The sequence below is a fragment of the Cricetulus griseus genome, chromosome 2, assembly GCF_003668045.3.
Source record: "Cricetulus griseus strain 17A/GY chromosome 2, alternate assembly CriGri-PICRH-1.0, whole genome shotgun sequence".
Classification (NCBI taxonomy): domain Eukaryota; kingdom Metazoa; phylum Chordata; class Mammalia; order Rodentia; family Cricetidae; genus Cricetulus; species Cricetulus griseus.
This window is the reverse complement of record NC_048595.1, coordinates 289,971,745-289,992,880: the sequence shown is the minus strand read 5'-3', so window position 1 is coordinate 289,992,880 and position 21,136 is coordinate 289,971,745. Positions and strand designations below refer to the sequence as shown.

General features: G+C 37.9%; 1 protein-coding gene and 1 pseudogene across 4 annotated transcripts in view; both read left to right on the top strand.

Annotated features, from left to right (window-relative positions):
* Prkn (parkin RBR E3 ubiquitin protein ligase) overlaps nucleotides 1–21,136 on the top strand; it is a 1,098,850-nt gene that overhangs the window by 3,564 nt on the left and 1,074,150 nt on the right. For 3 of the 4 annotated variants that reach the window (XM_027401104.2, XM_027401103.2, XM_035440440.1), the window contains exon 2: nucleotides 15,534–15,554. The exons of the other annotated variant lie outside the window; for it this stretch is intronic. In XM_027401104.2, the coding sequence (XP_027256905.1) occupies nucleotides 15,534–15,554 (21 nt within the window). The remainder of the gene's footprint in view (nucleotides 1–15,533; nucleotides 15,555–21,136) is intronic. 4 annotated transcript variants of the gene reach the window in all.
* LOC118238376 lies at nucleotides 1,557–15,503 on the top strand (annotated as a pseudogene).

Sequence of the window (21,136 nt, the reverse complement as noted above, 5' to 3'; positions counted from 1 at the left end):
AAATGATACAGTGGAAGTACTTGGTACTAAGATATGCAAATCCATCCCTACCTCTAAAGCTTCTTTGAACCCTCACCCCACCCAGCCCCCGAAAAAGGAAAAAGAAAAAGAAAGAAAGGAAGATATTTCAAAATGCTTAATATTCATGAACCAGGTTCAATGCAAAATACTTTCTTCTGTTAGCTTTCAGTTCTTTGATCAATGAGAATTGTTTCTTACCTCCTGTTTCTCTAGCCTTTAATGGTAGCCCAGTGCTTATTCAATGTTTCTGTTTTAATTTGCATTTAATGAGCTCATTTTAAATGTTTCTTTGTAGTAATCTGAATTGTTTCCTTCTTACATTTATAATATTAAAGACTGAGACTTATATGACAGCTAGCTGATTTACATTACAGCCCCCATCATAGCTTATTGACTTCATCTTATAGAGGAGAACTGTGGTTAAAAGGAATGCACTTGACAGTACTATTTCCCCTAGGACTGTATTTCCTGATCACTTAGGATTCTATCAAACTGACCCAGTCTTTTCACTCCCCTCTCATTAAAAAGCATGTTTTTGTTTCTTGAATTAATAGATATTTCAATTGACAGTGATCATTCTAGTATCAATTCTTTGTAAGGACTATGTTAGTTGGTGCTGCACAGGAATATTCCGTGTGTGTGTGTGTGTGTGTGTGTGTGTGTGTGTGTGTGTGTGTGTGTGTGTGTGTGTTCTGTAGGGAAAAACACAGAAACAGGAAACCGTTTATCCCCATGAGTTGAGTTGTGATTTACTTGAGTTGATGGCATGTGCATGTGGTACAGATTTTACCCTGTCCATTATAGAAGCAGAGTGTGGTGTTTATATTCACCCTATCACATGAGAATTGTGTTTCACTGTGTACTCAATTTAGATAGAATCTCTATAATGATACAAGCAGAATAATAGGATGAAAGTCTAATATCAGACAGTACCCACTCTTGTTTATTTAGGAATTGATAAGCTGCCCAATGGGTAGACAAAAGAATTTCTTCTTTTGTTTTGATGCCTCCCCCACCATAATTTTCTAAATTTGTCTGTTTTTTTTTTTTTAAATATGTTGTGGATGGTATCTGCCATATCTTACTACATGAAGACTTTTTGTCATACTTTCATTTTCATCATTTTGATTTCAGAGCAGTCACCAAACAAACCGATTGTCAGTTATGGATTGCTGAAGTTTTACAAAGTATCCATATGCTGGCCTTTATATGCCTATGTTTTATGGTCATTGTCTTAGTGAAGGTTACTATTGCTGTGATAAAACACCATAACCAAAGCAACTTCGAGAGGAAAGGGCTTATTTGGTTTACACTTCCACAGCACTATTTATCCCTGAAGCACATCAGGGCAAGAACCTGGAGGCAAGAGCTTATTCAAAGGCCGTGGAGGGGTGCTGCTAACTGGCTTGCTCTCCATGGTTTGCTCAGCCTGCTTTCTTATAGAACCCAGGATCTCCAGCCCAGGATGGCACCACCTGCAATGGGCTGGGCTCTTCCCTATTGATCTCTAATTAGGAAAATGCCCTACAGGCTTGTCTACAGCCTGATCTTACTGAGGCATTTTCTCTATTGAGGTTCCCTCCTCTCAGATGACTTTAGCTTGTGTTAAGCTAGCACAAAACTAGCCAGCACAAGCAATAAATATATCATAAACTCTGTTTTGTTTAAATGTGGGAGGAACAATTCTGAAATAACTTTTCTGGAAGTCTAATTTTCCCTATTGGATCAAGTCATTGTCATAATTATTTGCATATACATTTATTAGGAGTAATTCTAGCTTCTCAATCAGTTTAAACATTTTATAACCAATAGAGTACACACTATGGAAGTCAGATTATTCAGCGCAGGGGTAATGACACCTTTTGAGGTTGCTGTTGGATGAGGTAATGACTTTTTTGAGAATGATAGGGTGATAACATTAGTGATTCAAGATTGATAACTATGTATGAATTCTTAATTATTAAAGAGATTTATTTAAAAGGTTCAAACACAAGAGCATAGTTGCCATAACTGAAAAGTACATAATAATATTTTATTTCTATGTATGAAATATTGGAAGTGTATACCCAAAGTATTATTTTGGAGCTGTAAGAATTTTTGGAACTCTAGTATTCAACATACAATATTTTGGAACTGTTCAAAAGCAACATGCTATGCAGCATCCCTAAGAATAAGACAAATGGGTCTGGAGAGATGGGCCATTGGCTGTGCATGCTTGCTGTGCATACTTGAAATAAAGTTCAGATCCTAGCTCCCACATAAACATTCAGGCAAGATGCTGTGTGTGCAACCCAGTGCTCTGTGTTGGAGTACCTTGTAGGGAGGAGTATCATGTGCTTGCTGGTTGTTGGCTGAGCTCCAGATTAAGTCAGGTAAGGCAGAGCATGTGGAGCAGGACACTTGATGATGTCTGTGCAGCTGTGCATACACCACACAGATAGGCATACAGAGTAAAACGAGTGCACCATTGTTGTAATGTGTATTGCATTAGTTATACTTTCACTGTTAACTAATGTCAGGAATTTTTTAAGCGGTAATACACAAAAAACCATTTTATGTTGTGATTTTAAATGTAGAGTTTTCAGGAAGAGAAACATTAGAACCACTGTTTCAGTTTCTTTAATCACCAGTTTTTCTTTATGCATTTTGGAGGCATGTCTCAGTTACTCCATTAATTTTTCATTGCTGCTATAACAAATTACCTTGTTTCATAGCTTAACAGAAATTATCCTGTGGTAATTCATGAGATCGTTTATTAGCATGCCCTCCTTTTGTAGGCTCAGGGCCGGGGGCCCCTCCTCTACCTGGAGAAGTACTTGTCCTCAGCGTTCACTCTCCTCTGCAGTCACACTGCTGCTGCTGTGGCTGCCTTCGCCTTCCTCTTCCCCATTCTTTCCCCTTCTCATCTCTCCTTTTTTCTTCCTCTTCTCTCCTCCCACTCCTTACTTCTTTCCTGCTCCTTGTTTGTTTTGAAACATGTTTTGTTTTTTTTTTTTCTATGTAGCCCAGGCTGGTTTTAGTCATGAGATCCACTTGACTCAGCTCTTCTGGAGTTTGTTCAGATGGCAGGTTTACCTTCTTCACAAGGGTCTGATTTCTTTTGTCTTTAGGAGTACTTGTGGTTACATTTAGGGGGCACCTGGATACCTTCTTCTCCAGACCCTTGAGTTAACCTCATTTGTAGTTTCCTTTTGTCACATTTGTAGCATTCACAGGTTTCAGGAGCTGGAATGTAGTCAGTTGGGGAAAGTGTTATTTATCTACCACTGTAGGCAGTAATTATCATTTGAAAGAATGGTTGATGTAGAATGACAGGTAGAACCCATTGAATTGACATAATAATGATAATTGTTGTTGTTTGTTTGTTTTTGTGTGTCATTTTAATGTCATGCAATAATGCAGTAGTGTTGCATGTAAGGAGTCTAATCTTTCCTTCCACCCCTCCATAGACTAATTGATAACAGCAGCCAAGGGCATAGCTCACTTTTCAAGACAGTTTTCCCATGTGGCAACAGAAATGTGGATACTCTCCTGGACTGAAAGAGTGAATTGTAGCTGGGTAATTCAATGGACCAGGTTGCTTATTTGCATCCTGTAGAGAAAGGGAAGCTTCGCTATGCTTTTGACAGGAAAATGACTTTATATAACAACAGATGATCATGCAAAATAGCAACAAATAAGCATTGCATGTATGTTTTGCTTTCTGATTTGAGTTTGATGTGAATATTAGACAGTTATTGATCTTCTGTAATATATCAACATTGTTTTGCCTGCTACAAATAATAACTAACCTGACTTATTGAAAATTACACTGTTAAAATTTTAAAATAAATTTTAATAAAGTTGAGAAGACAAAAGAACAATCTGGTAGCTTAATTTGTTTCAGTTTTTAAGGATGTCAGTATAGATTTTGGCTTTAGGAAAGAGTATTGTCTAAAATATATCCCATTTATTATTATTAATATAGTTAGGAGAAAGTCTAAAGAAATTGTGGGCAATAGTTTTAAAATAGATGCAGAATTTTGTTTCTGAAAAAGGAAAAGGTTTATTTTTTGTTGTTGTGGGCAAAATAAGAAAGTGAATCTTCAGTGTTTATTTAAACCTCATTCTCAGTACTTAGGACAGGCACAGAGAGTCTGTGCAGTGATAGAGGAAGCTGCTCATTACTAAAGAGGCTGTGTTCAGTTGTGGGAATCCAGCAAAATAACCTCCAGCTAAGATGATAGGTAGGCTCCTGAGCAGGTAGATAAAGAAAGTGGTCTTCAAGTATCGGGCTGGGAGTAAGATGGAAGAATTGTTAACAGGGCCTGGGCTGAGGAAGGGCCAGCATTTGACCCAAAGCAACTGAGGAAGAAGTGACATGTGAAATTAGCAGGGAAAATGATAGGGCATCTTAGAGAAGTACTCCCTGTTATGTTGGAGAGTAAAGGCTTTGCTCTGAGTAGTGAGGGATTGCTGGATCTTAATGCTGGAATGGATGTGAAAGTTTATTTAGGAAGATAATTTTGGCATGAGAGCCATGTAGATTCTTTCTTATTTACTTTTGGTTAACATCAAAATCATGGCCATGCTTTATCATAACTTAATGCTCTACAAGTTAACATCCATAACATACATAACATGGGGTATGGTTGTATTTTGGTGAATTCCAGCAGCAAAGTTTGAGGAAGCAAACTTTGACTACTGTGGAGGTCAGTGATCAGGCTAATTTAAGTCCATGGATTGGATATGATCAAAGTAATATCAGAAAGTAGCTACCTATGGTTGAAAGAAAGGAATTGATTCAAATTTGAAAATAATGGCCTGGGGAGATGCCTCGGTGGGTAAAGAGCTTATCCAGAAAACATGAGGACCTGAGTTTGGTTCTCCAGTGCCCACGTTAAAGCCAGACTTGGTGGTGCACTCCTTCCAGGAGCTGAGTTGCCCAGAGACAGGCAGATCCATTATGCTGGCTAGCCAGCTAGTTCAAAGGAAACAGTAAGTTCCAGGGTTACACACCACAGGCACAGGCACAGGCACAGGCACAGGCACAGGCACAGGCACAGGCACAGGCACAGGCACAGGCACAGGCACACATATCAGAAGCTGGAGTGAACACTTTGAATATGTTACACTGTTTCCTACAGGCAGGGTGTGTAAGATATTAGGACAAATAGCGCTTTGATGTAATCAAAACAAGCCAATCCTTTTCCAGGGTTTGTACAATTTATATTTTTCATAGAATCATTTTTTCCTGCCAAATCCTAAAGACCTTTTCTATTTTGATGTTGTTTGTTTACTTAATACCTTATTCTTGAAGGAAGAAGTATGTTTTTATGTAAGAGATAACTGCTGAGTGAGTGGCAATAGAAATGAATGGGGAAGAAGTATGCTTGCCTTTGGTTTCTCTTCTCCAGTGTCCCTTAGAAGAATCCATTCTCTGTTGTTATTTGTAGTACCTGGGTTCAGCCTCCTCTTGTTTATTTTTGGTCTCTAAGCACAGCACCATCTCAGTAAGTGTTGAGGTAGGGATAGAGTGAATAAGCAGGGGAAAGAATGAATAACTATGTAGCCTGATTTGATAAATGCTAAATACATGTGAAATGTTTCAGATTCAGAGGAGATGACTCATTAAACTTAAGAGGAGGATTTTATCTGCAGCGTTTTCCTGTGCAAAATCAATGGGAGCTAGCACATGGATGCTTCCTTTCTTTCTTTCCCCTGTTCTTTACTGTTGCTTCTCCTTGGTGTTTCTCTAGCGCTAATCCTTAGAGGAAAGCCATTTAATTATTTGAATTTTTCATGATGCTGGGGTTTGAAAGTGGTTGCCTTATGTATGATGCTTAGAATATAAATCACACGATGCCTTGTCTCTTCTACCTTTAGCTTTTAACTTCACATCAAATACAATTTTCTTTTTTGGGGTCTGTATTTACTTGTTTCCCTAGTGCAGCTTTTCTCCATGGGATACTTTCAATAGAAACATATGCTCAAAGCTTCAAAGTAATTACAATATCACTAAAAGCTTCATAATCACATTACTGAAAGTAAATGTTAAAAAAATTTGATTTTCCTTGATTCGATCATTTCAATTGACTTTAGACTGCTGCATGATTTATTGAAGAGGCATGACAGGCCAAAGTCAAGGGGTTCTTACAGTGCCTAAAGTCTTGTAGAGAAAACTTCATGGCAATTTAATTTAGACAGACATTTATCTTAATTAGTCTGAGGTTGTTTTTAAAAGAAAAACATTTATTTTCATGCTTTTAGTATTTTGGCTCATTCTGGTGAAATCATTCTGTCCTCTCCAAGGCTCAAGCATCAACTTCTCAGCCCTGTTTACACACAGATTCTGGTGAAACAGAAGAAAGGGCAGAACCCTGATTTCCCTCACAATTGTTCTAAGCATGCTCCTTCATGATATTTAAAATATAGCTTTAACTTTAATGTTTTCACTGGGAATTCTGCATAGTTTTAAAATATTTGTTTCTGTTTACCGTGAGCAAACACACCTCCAACAGTGCCTCCACATAATTAAATAACCCAACATGCCAACAACATCACTTATCTATTTCCCAGGATGTGGAGCATTATAAATAAACATAGCTACTTTTTTCTCATTGCTCACAGGGGGTGGAGAAATGATCATCCATCAAGCTCATGTCGGGTTGTTCTGAAAACCATTCATTTTTATTTTTAATGAAGTAAGAGATTCAAGTGAATATGGAATTACCTTCCAAAGTGACATGAATTTTCCTAATTTTTAGCTCAGGTTTTAAAATTTATGTATGTTACAGAGCAGTGAATTTAGAATAGTTTTCTATCATATCTCATATCTACTCAGCCAGAAGTCTGCCTATTACTGTGAAGTATTATGTCTTTTGCTAATAAGTATGCAAAAACTATTTGGTGGCATTTGAATCTTTTTATTAAATTTCTAAAGGTGAAATTTGAACCCTTGAATACTTTGCTTTATAGGAGTTTTGACAAGAAATATAAAATCAAATTATTCTCTGAATCTGGCATACTTTTTTGCACCTCCCTTTAACAAATGACAAATTTTATAAATAACCATCTTGCCACGATTCTTCTGCCTTCGTGGGGTAGGTTTATTATTTGTTGGATTAATTTATTATTCTTAAAAGTAAGACTTAGAATAAATACACAGATATCCCTAATCACCCCTCCCACCATGCTATCATACCACAGTGTCTTATATATCTAATAGTTCTCCACATTCCAGGAATGATGCCATAGTAATATTCTCCCTTATCATAGTTTTTGTCAGCTGACACAAACCTAGACACACCTGGGAAGAGGGAATCTCAATTGGGAAGTACCTCCATCATATTGGCCTGTGGGCATGTCTCTGGGCATTTTCATAATTGATAATTATGTAACTGGGCCCAGCCCTCTGTGGGCAGTGCTATCCCTGAACACAGGAAAGATAACAGAGCAATCCAAGGGCAGCAGCCCAGTAAACAATTTCCTGCATGTTGCCTACCTGAGTTCCTGTCCTGATTCCTTCCTTCCCCTGATGGTGGACTATCAACTATAAGCCCAAAACGCTTTCCTCCCCAAGTTGGTTCTGGTTAGTGTTTTATGAAGCAATAGAAAGCCAACCAGGATTCTCATAAATGTACTTCTACTCAGGGGAACTGGAATTAAAGTGAGAAACTTGTGTTATGGGTAGGTCCCAGATGTTTTTAGTTCTAGAAGATAAAAAGTGGCTTGGTTTTGAAGTTTCTGTATTAAGAGCTTTTTCTTGATTACTGTAAAAAACAAAAAATCTAGGTAAGCTGGATGGTGGTGGTACACACTTACACCTTAAGTCTCAGTACTCAGGAGGTAAATGCAGGAGGATCTCCTGAGTTCAAGGCCAGACTGGTCGACTTCCAGGACAGCTGAGGCTACATAGAGAAACCCTGTCTTAAATGACAAAACAGACAACAAAAATAAAAACCATCTAGGTGAAATAATGCAGCTGTAGTGTACCTGTGTATGTTCATATGTGAGCATTCAGTCTGGGAGTGGGTACCTAAATGTGGCTTTATATTATGCATTAAAAGTATATATATTACATCAAAGATATAAGGCAGAGCTAAACATGTTGTGGTGTTGACCCTACTTGCAAGCTAATAAGTCATTATGTCTACATATGTCTTGGATACTGCAGACTTACAAGACTTACAAAGCAGAGACTTAGGACCCCATTGCTAAGATGTGGAAAGTTAAATAAACATCATTACACTTACAGTTTCCTTTGCCCCAAATTCCACAGAGGTGATGTGATATGACCTAGGTGAATGCTGTTCACATAGTAGGCTTGCCTTGCAGATGAAGGACAGTCAGTTTTAAGACTCTACCACAGCTATAGAAAGAGGTAAGGGAACTTACTCTTTAATCTAGAGACAGGCATTGATTTATTGTCAAGGTACATAATTGGTCAGTACCATAGAGCATCTGTATGCACAATAAGACATGTGGTAAGTGAGGAACCCAAAAGAAATCATCCCTTTCAAAATTTCATGCCATCCTGTTTTGGCTTTTTATGAGCTGTGACATGAATATGTCACACTATGGTCAGTATGACTAATCTCACCACAAAAGCTAGAAACAAATCTATTAAGCTGTCTAATACAAAATTTAGTTAGGGCTGCAACCAGTAGAACCTTAAGCATCAGAATGAGGCCAGTCCATAGTGTCAACCTCATCCAGTCTCCCTACATTTCATCCAACTCAGGGAGTCCAGTGGAGTTATTCAGAAAGTCTAAGTGTCATTACTAGTAATGATGGGGACAATAAGTGTTCCAGAATGTAGCTCTCACTCCTAATGGAGAACCACTCCATGTCTTACTCTCCCATACATAGAGTGCAGGTCACTATGGTGTGAATTTATTGCCATTTTAAAGTGTTCCAAAGGTCAGACCAGATGGGATATTAGCAGTTCTTCACATTACTTGACGAAGCTACAACTTTCATTGTAGAGCATTGTGCTGACTAAGTCTTACTTCAGTTGATTTTCTCTAGTTGTCACAGATGGCTACTTTTGTCTAGAGCATCCTCTCAGCATTCAACCTAGCCCAACCTGCAGCACCAAGCTACCACTAAAGTTGCTCTCAGTTCCCTCCCTCACAAATACCGTGGTACTTGTGGACGCTATGTTTGGGAGTGCAGGACACTTTCAGAACTCTGAATTTAGGGAATTACAAGCAGTAAACATGCCTGCTTCTTTGCCATGGGGAGAAGTTGCCTCACCTCTTCTAAAGTAGTCATGAGAAAAAGCTTAGGTAAGAAGGGGATTAGTCTGGGCTGCAGAGATGGCTTAGAGGTTAGGAGCACTGGCTGCTCTTCCAGAGGTCCTGAGTTCAATTCTCAGCAACCACATGGTGGCTCACAACCATCTACATGCCAGAACACTGTATACATATTAAATAAATAAATGAATCTTAAAAAAAGAGAAGGAGATTAGTCTCTTGAAGTCTCCAACCAACCAGAAACACAAAGACATAGAGGCTTCCAACGGCTCTGAGCTTCCCTGGGGCTAACTGAGATCTTGTAGGTAGTGTTTTATTTTGACATTGTTCTATGCAGGGGCAAACCAGGTTGAAACTGAACAGCACAGGCTCTTAGACTTTGGGCTTTTGATTAAGTCCAATAACATGTATTTTTAAAATGAAGGTTCAGGGCATAGATAAGAAAGCAGATAATCCATAGCATGTTTTACATAATTTTTAGCGCTGTTCAAAATTACAGTAAGCAAGAGATGGTGGTTTATACCTATAACCCTAACACCCAGGAGGGTAGGGCAGACCTGCAGTGAATTTGAGACTAGTCTAGGGTTCAGAGTGAGACTTTGTCTCTAAAACAAAATCTGGAACAAAACTGTCTCAAAAAATCTAGAACAAAACAAAACAAAAAATCAGGAAAGCTCTGTCAAATTGTTTTTAAGAAAATCAGCTCTCTACCTTTTCCAAAGTATAGAAAATATTTTTATATTACAGGAAAATGGAGTATTTGTATAGTCTCAAGATCAATCCAAAGATAACCAGGCTGACATGTTTGTTTTAGCTTTTCATATTGAATAATCCTTATAAAATGTACCTCTTTCCTCTTGCCATCCATGGTAATTACAATAGACTAAATGTAATTGTGCATTGGTTGGTTCTGAGGGTATTTTTATTTAGAACCATTAATATTGAATAATAAGTATAAAATCTTGAATGTCTAATCATTCTGTAATTTAATTTGAAAACTTTTAGTTTGGTCTTCATAAGTAATATTTATATGTCATGGATCTTAAGAGCAGAATGAATAGGTACCTTTCTATAATATGCTCAAATGCATATTTATATATGTGTATGTATAATATTTTTACCTCAAAACCTAATGTGTTTTTCTATGAGTACAGAGCAATCTTTCTTAAAGAAGCAAATTTTTTTTTTTGATATTTTGAGACAGAGTTTCTCTGTGTAGCTTTGTAGATCAGGTTGGCCTCAAACTCACAGGGATCTGCCTGTTTCTGCCTCCCTAGTGCTGGGATTAATGGCATGCACCAGCACTGCCCAACTAAAGAAGTAATTTTAAGGTAGGAAAAACTCAAAGTTTTGATCCATCCAATGATAAAATTGTTTGGATTGTTTTTCCCCTATGATAGTAAAATAGAAGAGACATTTTCAAACTCAGGAATATCACCAGTAGATCATGACCAACATCATCAGGAGACTACTATGATGTGGAGCTCTTATGTTCTTAGGAATTGTTTAGTCAGTGACCTGTATATTTACATCTCTGATGGATTTCCTTCAGTTTCACAAAGAAAATGGAGCAGATAAAAATGTCTGATGCCCACTAAATTCTCATCGTGTACATTGTGTTTTGGATGTCCTTTCTGATTCGTGAGACTTAATCCTCACCATCTTTTGTGATGCTATTTTGATAACCTTGCTCCCCTTCAGGAAACCAAATCACTTAGAGGTCACATAGCTCGTCCATGGGTACCGTGACTCACTCCCAGGTTACTTGACCTCGAAACGTATATTCTTGGACCACTTAACTACTAAGACTTTGCCCTTTACTTTTTTTCATTTCCTTAGTTCTCTTATTTCTATTCTAACAGAGCTCTCAAATCAGTTTAGAGGCTGAAATAGCAGATGAAGCTAAAAAGTTTCTTTGACTTATAACAATTTCTTCCAGAATTATCTTGTTGAAAGTAAATAGCCCATCTGGCTTCCTTTTTTTTCACAGAGCAAAACTCCTGAGTGAGCTTTGTGACTGATGCTGGCTGTATTCCATGAAGTGTGCCTGTTGGCCCTAAGCAAGATGAACACAATCTGTTTCTTCTATTTCTAATAAAGGAAGAGAGTGCCTTCATTTGCCTCCTTAATTCATGGCTTGAATTTTATGTCCTTCTTTTGTACAATGGCAGCTTTCCTGCTGGTTTTTCTTTCCTTTTCTTTCTTTTTCCCCCTGCCCCTCCCCACAGCATTCAGGTAAATTTGAAACTACATAATAAACATTTTTCAATACAAGGACACCATAATGAAATCACATTAAAACTTGCATTTTCAAACCATAGCATGAAGTTGTTAGCTGTGTGACTCCCACTGATTAGCAGGAGCTGGGAGGATGATTGAGAAAGCTGTGTTTCTGCTGTCCCATTCTTTTCCTGCTCTCTAAATAAATAGGAGTGTTTAGCCTTCTGTGCCAGAGTCCACGGGAGTCTGACAGCCAAGCTCTGTGCATTCTGAGAGTTTACCTCTAAGTACCTTAATTTAGCTCCTGAGTTTACTTCTAAGAGGCAGCAGGGACTATTCCTCCAGCCTTGATAATTGTCTTCCTACAGGGCTGACCAAGCCTTGGAGAATGGGGGCATTAAACATTGAACCTGAATTCTCCTTGGCCAAGAAAATCATTTGCTTCTTTATCTTTAAGCAGATAAGAATATTGTGAACCTTATAAGCTATTAAATGCATTTTTACAGTGTTTGACTTTTAAATTTTGTAATAAAACTAGATTTCATGAAGTTATCATGCTGTGTCTTTTTTTAAAAATGTATTTCCATGACTAAAACTCTTCTCCACATCTTGTTATTTGAGGCACAAATTCACAAAAGCCAGTGTCTTATTTGATCTTATTCACTAAATGCCAGTTCACAAATAGGCATTTTTAGATTTTGTTCTTGAGGATGTTTGTGTGTTGGGGGCTATATGCATACATGTGAAGGTATATGTATGTGAGCAGGTGCGTCTGTCTCTCTGTGTGTATCTGTTTGGAAGTACTCATATGGAGCTCATAGGACACTCATAGGCATTATTCCTCAGATTGGCTGTTCATCTTATCTTTTGAGATAGGGTCACTCTGGAATCTGGGCTTTACTGATTGGGTGAGGCTGGCTGGCCAGTGAGCCCAAGAGAATCTCCTGCCTCTGCCTCCCCAGTGCTGGAAGCACAAACTCATACCACAATGCCAAAATATGGGTGCTGGGGAGTGAACTAAAGCGGTTGTGCTTGTGTGCAAGCATTTTGCCAGTTGAACCATAGCCCCTATAATGTGTCTTTTCGTAGAATTATAATAGATTTCACTTGACTAAAGGGGACCTATAATACAAAGTGCAAGATCCACAGAGTGGCAGAATTGCAGGTCCAGAATATTTTCGGACAGGTGCTGTAGTCTTAACCTTATATCTTGAAATGACAATGCAAATAGTGTCATTATAGAGCTGTTGTTTTTTAAAAACAAAGGGGATTTTTAAGTGTATCACTTGAGGGGATGAGGAAGAGTGAGAACAATCTAAGAAAGAGCCTTGCCCCTCTTTTCTCCTCCACAGTCCAGCTGTTTCCTACATTCCACTTCAGATAAACTGCTAGTGTCTATCTTACACATGGGCTGGCATCTCAGACACTAAAAAAATGAGAATCTATTTTAATATGCATTTATAACGTTTTCCCAGCCTTGACATTTAAAAAATTTTGTGATGATAGCAAACTAAAAAACAATAAACATTACTTGCAACATAGTATGTAAAGTGTATAATTAATAGATATATTTTTACATGTGAAATTTGTATTATATTTTTCAGTGTTTATCTTTACACAATTGGTAGGTGCAGGGTAGTTATTAGAATCACTTTAAAGTTGATTAATAAGAGAACTTAGAAGATTTTTTTTTACAATATAAATGAAGCACAAACTAATGAGGTTCTTTTGTATTACAATTCATATGTGGCTATCTTTGAATACTATATGCTAGAACCCCACGAAGTAGTTTTAACCATCCCTAAGTTACAAATAACCTATCAAGACTTACCTTTTGATCTAGAACACATATTCAGGAATATTTATAAAGTATAACCTTGATAGCTTTCTTAGCAGGGTATTCTCTAGGAAATATTTGGAACTCAAAATGCATTCTTACTGAAAACATTTTAAGGTTTCAGTTTAGCAAGAGCATCCAGTGAACTTTGTCACCTAGTTTAAATATGACTGATTGCTCTAAATAGGCTAAGACATTCATCTGTTTAACTAGTTCCTAGAAAACCAAAATTTAAGATTGAAGCCCTGAAATTGCCTGGAAATGATCTAATTTAGTTTCTGGTGCTCATTCTTTTGCGGAATTTGGGGACAGGTAATAAGAGTTTGTTCATGGGAAGAAAATGAAGGCGAGAGACTGTGACTTCTTACAGAAGGGGCAAGGCAGTTTACACTCTAGAGTATACACTCATGGTAGACATTTTAGTCATATTCTCCTGCAGATTCTTCATGCCTGTGATTGGTGGGTAGGTCCTTCTTGCACATATTGAGGACTCTGGTAGTCTGTTAGCTGTCTGTGAGAGCAGTGGCTGCTCTCACTATTTGATTCTCAGAAGCACTGAGAATATCCAGTTAAGATTGTACTTCTTAGGCCCCAAGAGTTAAATCCCAAATTTAATACATCTCCTGGCCTTTCCCATCCCTTAAATAAGGCCCATTGCAGGCTATTCTCTAGAAAATGTCTGGAACGGGAGAGCGGGACACACTCTGCTGGTCGGAGCTGGGAGCAGGCTCCCTGAAGCCAGCCTTGAGGCCTCGCCCTAAGGCTGCTTCCTGGAGCCAGTTTTGTTAGTGCTAAGTTCACATGGGTCCTGACTGGGATGGCGACGTTGGAGGCTGGTGGGAGGCTGCCCACAGCGCCACGCACTAGCTGTGCCACCGTGTTATTATGCCATCTCGTACCAACCTGGCGGCTGGGATCCCCAGTAGTAAAGTAAAATATCCAAGACTTTCCAGCACAGATGATGGCTACATTGAACTTCAGTTTAAGAAAAGCCCTCCTAAGATCCCTTATAAGGCCATTGCACTTGCCACCGTGCTGTTTTTGATTGGCCCTTTCTCATAATCATAGGCTCTCTCCTGCTATTGGGCTACATCAGCAAAGGGGGGGGGGAGGGCAGACCGAGCTGTTCCTATCCTCATCATTGGCAATTTGGTGTTCCTGCCAGGATTTTACCTTTTGCGCATCGCCTACTATGCATCCAAAGGCTACCGGGGTTACTCCTATGATGACATTTCAGACTTTGATGACTAGCAGTCACCTCAGTCTTGAAAAGAGACACAGTGCAGCAACTTTAAGACATCAAGTAGGAATTATGGCTAAGTCTGAGGAAATCTATAGTTTGCAGATGTTTAACAAAACAATGGCTGGATTGTATGAATGCTTTTCCAAAATGCTCATGCTTTGTAATTAGCTAATTAGGACATGTTATGTTTTCATCTGCTGGCCCTGGCAAAGCTTGACAAGTTTTTCCACATGTGTATGCAACATGTAAGAACTGTGAGGCTAATTGTCTGGGAAAGCAGGCTATTCTATAGTGGAAAGTGTTACCCTCTTTTGGGGTGAGCCTTCCTTTTGCCTTCATCGTCTGCTTGTTTATGTAGCATATGAAAAATGTATTATGTCTAGTTTCTTATTACTAAATAATTTATTTTTTAAATATCTATCTTATCCCTCACACTCTCTTCTACCTTCACATCCTGGTAAAATTAAAGTATCTGTCTTACCCTGTATACTCTCCTCTACCTTCATATCCTGGTAAAACTAAATATCTGTGATCCATCTGTAATAGGCTTTTTAAACAAATTGACAGCAACCTAGATTTTTTTTTTTAAGACAGGGATTCTCTGTATAGCCTTGGCTGTCTCGGAACTTGCTCTATAGACCAGGCTGGCCTCAAACTCACAGAGATCCTCCTGCCTCTGCCTCCTGAGTGCTGGGGTTAAAGGTGTGCACCACCAACACCCCCCACACCTGGCTGACCTCAAACTAGAATTTTTAAACCACAAAGTAGGTTTTCAAAATGTAAACTTCACTGGGTGTGGTGTCACAAGTTTTGATCCCAGAGCCTGGGAGACAGAGGCAGGTGAATCTCTGTGAGTTCAAGGCCAGCCTGGTCTTCATATGGAGTTTTAGGACAACCAGGGCTTCCAAGTAAGATCCTGTCTCAAATAAAAACAAAACAAAACAAAAACAAAACACTTCCTTTGGTTTCTCCTTAGGTTACCTACCACAAAACTCAGGTGAGCCTGCCTTCGTAGATCAAGAGGATGCGTGAGTCATCTTTAAGGACTAGACTTTGGCTGTTTCTTAGTAAAACTGTAGATAAGTATACTTAGAGTTTCTAACCCTACTACTGGCACCTGGTACTATGACATCACTCTGCTAAAGATTATGAGACTTAGCCAAAACCCCTGCAAATGTACTAGGTCAAATCTGGTTTTCAGCTTGCAAAAAGTGACTTAAAAAAAAGAAAAGAAAAGAAAAGAAAATGTCTGGAGCTCAAAATACATTCCTGTTGAAAACATTTTAAGGTTTCAGTTTAGCAAGCTAGTCTTGTGCTTTGTAACCAGCTTAAATGTGCCTAATAGCTCTACATGGGCTTGGCAAGAGGGAGCTCCCCTTGTTAACACTAGCCCACAAGTCCCAGACTTAGGGGCTGACATTTAATTCAACCTTGAACATAGTAAATTGATGAAAGAATAAACACAATCAATAAGCTCCATATTTTACTGAGAGTGGAAATAATGGCAGTCTTGTAGGGAGAAATCTAAACAGAAAAGCAGTTGGAATTCATTGTGTGTATGGTGCTGGACTGTTAGCTGATAGTCAGGCTCTACCCATTGTCATCTATTTAGCAACAGGTCAGGACCCTCAGTATCACTGCCTCCCTATGTACAAAGTGGGGTCACATTGCATACCCCTTAAGAGGTTGCTAGCATGCAATGAGAAATCCTTAGCCCAGCCCCTAATATACATTTAGGCTGCTTAGGCTCCGTACTTAGAGTACGGGAAACACCTGGGGAAACATAATAAATTGTAGCTACTCTATAGTACATTTCATCTATCTAGATTTTCCACTGAGAATGCATTCTTTTTATCCATTCCAGGTATTTAGAAATATAAATCTGTTTTAGGAATATTCATAGGAGTTAAAACAGAATTGAACAATTAATTAGCATAAATTAAAGACAAGAATGAATGTAAAGTGTGAATGTTAACTACTGTCAAGATAGCATTGTTATAATTTTTATATCTTTCTATTAAATGCAGGGATTTATTGTATTATGCTTAGTAGTTTTCATTAGAGTCCTAAGATATAAAGATAGGAAATGTACTTACTGGCTGTTATGTTTTCTAAATCCAATAGTGTCTTAGTTACTGTTCTATTGCTGTGTGGCAGCATTAGGGAAGGCATGATGTTGAAAAAAATAGCTGAGACCTACATCCTAATCCACAGGAGAGAGAGAGACACACACACAGAGAGAGAGACAGAGAGAGAGAGACAGAGAAGAGTGGAAGAGATGCAGACAGAGAGGAGAGAGAGAGAGAGGAAGAGAGACAGAGGGAGAGAGAGGAGAGGGAGAGGAGAGAGAGAGAGAGAGAGAGAGAGAGAGAGAGAGAGAGAGAGAGAGAGAGAGAGAGAGAGAGAGCTGGGCCTGGTGTGGACTTTTGAAACCTCAAAGCCCACTTCCTTTGACACACTTCCTCCAAGGCCATACCCACTTCAACAAGGCTGAAGCCTTTTTTTTTTCCTTTATTAAAAATAAATTCTTCTCTCATACAATATATTCCAACCATAGTTTTCCCACCCCTTCTAGTTGTCCCCATTTTTGCTCTCCCCTGGATCTATTCTCCCTTCATCACTCTTCAGAAAAGAGCAGGCCTCCAAGAGATAACAACCAAACCTGACAAAATAAAATACAAGACAAGACAAAAACCCTCACACCAAGGCTGGACAAGGCAACCCCACAAGAGGAAAGAGTCCTAAAAGCAGGCAAAGGGGTCAAAGACATACCTGTTCTTACAAAGTCCGCCAGAAATACCAAGCTAACAGTCACAACATGTAGCAGAGGACCTGGTGTAAAACCGTGCAGGCCCTGTGCTTGCCACTTCAGTCTCCATGAGCCTGTATGAGTTGATTCTGTGGGCCTGTTCTCCTCATGTCCTCCATCCCCTCTGACTCCCACACTCTTTCCAGCCCCAGTTTGGTGATTCCCTGAGTTCTGGGGGTAGGGACCTGATGGAGACTTCCAGTTTAGACTCTCCCTCTGTATAATGTCTGGCTGTGGATCTCTGCAACTGCTTCCATCTGCTGCTGGGTGAAGCCTCTGATGACAACTGGACAAGGCATTGGTCAATGAGTATAGCAGAATATCATTAGGAGTCATTTCGCTGTTTTTTTTTTTTTTCTTTGTTGTTGTTGTTGTTATGGTGGTGGTGGTGTTTTAGGCAAGTTGTGTTAGTTCTACCCTGGGTCTCTGGGCCATCCGGTTTCCAGTACCTGGCCATCCATTGTGGAATGGCCTCAAGTTAAATCAGACATTAGTTATGGCCACATCTCTTAATCCTTCCAAACAGCTCTTCAACTGGGGGACCAAGCATTCAAATATATGAGCCTATAGATGCCATCCTCATTCAAACCACCACAAATGTTTACAATTTACCTTTTTAAGTAACAGAGCATAATTAATTTTTGTCATAGCGGTATTGAAAGTTTGAATATAAAATAAGATTTTTCCTTTATGCCCCAAACCATAGTGAGATTTTAAATAAACATTCCAAATAATAAATGGAAGTTGGTTGTTTTCATTTTTAACTCAATGATTTTAGGGTGCCCTTTGTGATTGAATCAGTAAAGTTCCCTTATATATCCTCTGATAATGTTCATGCAGTGAGGCCTTGCTCTGACTCTGGTGAATTAGAAAAGCTCTTTTAAGGAGTTAAACATCTCTTGACAACACTGAGGTAATTACGTGCTATTAATTCCCATGTCATTTCAGAAAGTTCTATTTAAAACTATTCATTTCATCAGTTCCTAGAGCTGGGATAAGGTAGACAGCTTGCTGTAAACCAATTTAAGATGAGATTACTTTGTTTTAGTCCTGAAGCACTAGAATCAGAAAGTTGACTTAATGTGAAGATAGCTTTGGAAAGGTTTCTTACTTCATTTTGCAAGATGAATATGATTAAGTTGCCTGGAGAAGATAAAGGAGCTGGTAGAGAAGAAAGGAGCTTTATTTTAGCCATTTGTAGAATCAAGGCAGTAAGTAGGTGGGGAAGAGCTGAGGGAGAAAATCTGGAACCAGTACTTTCCTTTGTCTGTTTTATCCGAATGAAGCTTTCTAATGCATCTGCTCTGCATACTATTAGCTGAGAATTAGAGGTATTTAACTTTTATTTAATGCCCTCTGTGAAGGAACTAGACTAAGATTTTCTTCCAAAACAGAAGACATGATTTAAAAGGAACAATTTTAGTAAACTAAAGACTCAAACAGGTCACAGTAGATATTTGAAAACATTGATTTTTGTATCTGGCCAAGTTTATATAGTACTTGAAGTTCATCAATAATGCAGATTTTACATAAATACTTTGTAAGATTTGGATTCTTTTAGCTATTTTCCATAAGTACTTTGAAAAATAATTGTCAAGATAAATTTTAAAGCCACCTCAATTTAAATGTGACATTTAGTTGCACAGTTGCCTTCTTTGATAGTTTTTAAGTGATTTGATTTGAGTGTGTGTGTGTTCTCATTCTTGGGTTTCAAGCATTTCACCAACTTAGCCATCTCCCTAGCCTTGATTGACATGGAAATGTCTTTCAAAAAACAAATGTAAAGGAAACTATTCCCAATCTGTGGTCATTGGCTTCCATTTGTTTTGTTTTGAAATGTGTGCTTTGTTTAGACATGGGAAGTTTCCCATGTAATACCTTTGTTAACCCTAAACACTATGGTGACATAACATATGTGCTCAATGCATAGCTTTATCATGCATGATATAAAAATGACTTGATTGCTCCTTCTTTGCTTTACATTGTTTTAAGCCATAGATATTTTCAGTGATATGACAAGTGTGCTATACTCTTGTATGTTTTTTCTTATCTTAAAAATGATCAATAGATTATGGAAATTACTGATGAAATATTGTTAATTCTGGTACTTACTCATTGAATTATGTGTAATAACTCTTTTAATGCATGAAACTTAATTTTGATATTAGCAATATTCTGAGATAAGTCCATTTATATTTTTAGGTTTAGTTTTTATCTTTTTTAAATGAATATTATGAAATAAGATCTTTTATTGCCATGGTATCTCATTTATATATTCCTTTTTACTACAAGGCAAGTTACTTTTCTGCTGCCTGTAATTTCACTTTAAAAGTTTAGTTTTCACATATTCAATTTAATATTAATTCTTAGATATTAATGTTCTGCATTCTGATTTCTTTATTCAGCAGGTTTTGGAGATCTTTGAGAATAACCAGAGAGGCCTTAACTTTTAGATACAGATATGTTCCCTTGGAACTTACAGTTTGGGGTGATGAAACAAACACAAAATGTTTTATGAGGCAACTAACAAAGAAAAATTCAGTAGTAATTAGAATGATGACTAACTCATTAGAAGGAGGAGCCTTGAAAAGAGACTATGAAGGATGTATAGCATTTTTTTTTTTGCATTGAGAAGAAAATGGAAAGACTAGAAATGAAGCATGAGTGATTAGTATTAGCATCAGATATTAAAGACTGCCTCTGAAGGGTCACTTTGAAGGAGGATATCCAAAGGTATTAAATTTGCAATTCAGAAAGATCCAGTGGACAAAAAACAAGTAGAAAAGATGTCAATATTTAATACTCACTATTTGGTGATTTTGAATGAATTATGAGAGTTCTATTTTAATTCTAAAAATTCATTCCTGTAGTTTGATGTTGCAGTCTTGATTTTGTAAACTTAAGCTAGATCTTTTAATCTCTATGACGGCCACCAAACTAGGATCTGATATAGTTGGTATGTAAGTGCTCAATCCTTTGCCTTACAAAGGTCTCTTCAATTTCACCTCAGCTGTACTATAAATGATGGGCCCAAGAGGGGCTGTCCTACTGCCCATGCAAACAGAGCATGTTCCAACACTCTTCATTTTTTAAAAAGATGATTCCTTAAAACTCATTCTTTTTCATAGCTTCATTGTTCTTTTAGTCACTCATACTTAAACCATTGGAGTCATTTTACTCTTAAAATTACCTTTGATTTCATATAGTGTGCTTGAATATAAGATGTGAAGAACAGTGAACAAATAAATCACTTGCTAAGACCCTTATTCTTAATTTTCTGTTCTTATATATTAATCTTCACTTCTTAATGATCATAAGTGAATTTTACATGCTGTTCATAGTGCACAACTTACTAGATGTGTCTGATTTAGTATTTCAGTCTGATGCTTGGAAGGAGTTAATTTCATTCTTTAGTCTTGCACTCTTGATATAGTATAATGGTAGGGTTTGGGGCACATTTATTTCTGCTACATATTACTACTTGATTATAGATTATTTTTATTCTTTTTCTGTCCAATAAAATTATTAAAAGGCAGGAATGGGTATAGCATGAGTTCTAATTGGACTCAATAATATAAATATGGAGTCAGATATTAGGGGGTGAAAGCAGAAAGATCAGAGAAGCAGAGAAGCCAGCTACTAGAGTTCTATGAAATACTCAGAGACTGAGTTCCTGTCTCCTCCCACCTTTTATTCCTCTCTTTGCCCAGCAATATCACTTCCTGTCTGTCTGTACAGACCTTCAGACCTCTATGGTAACTAGTGGTTAG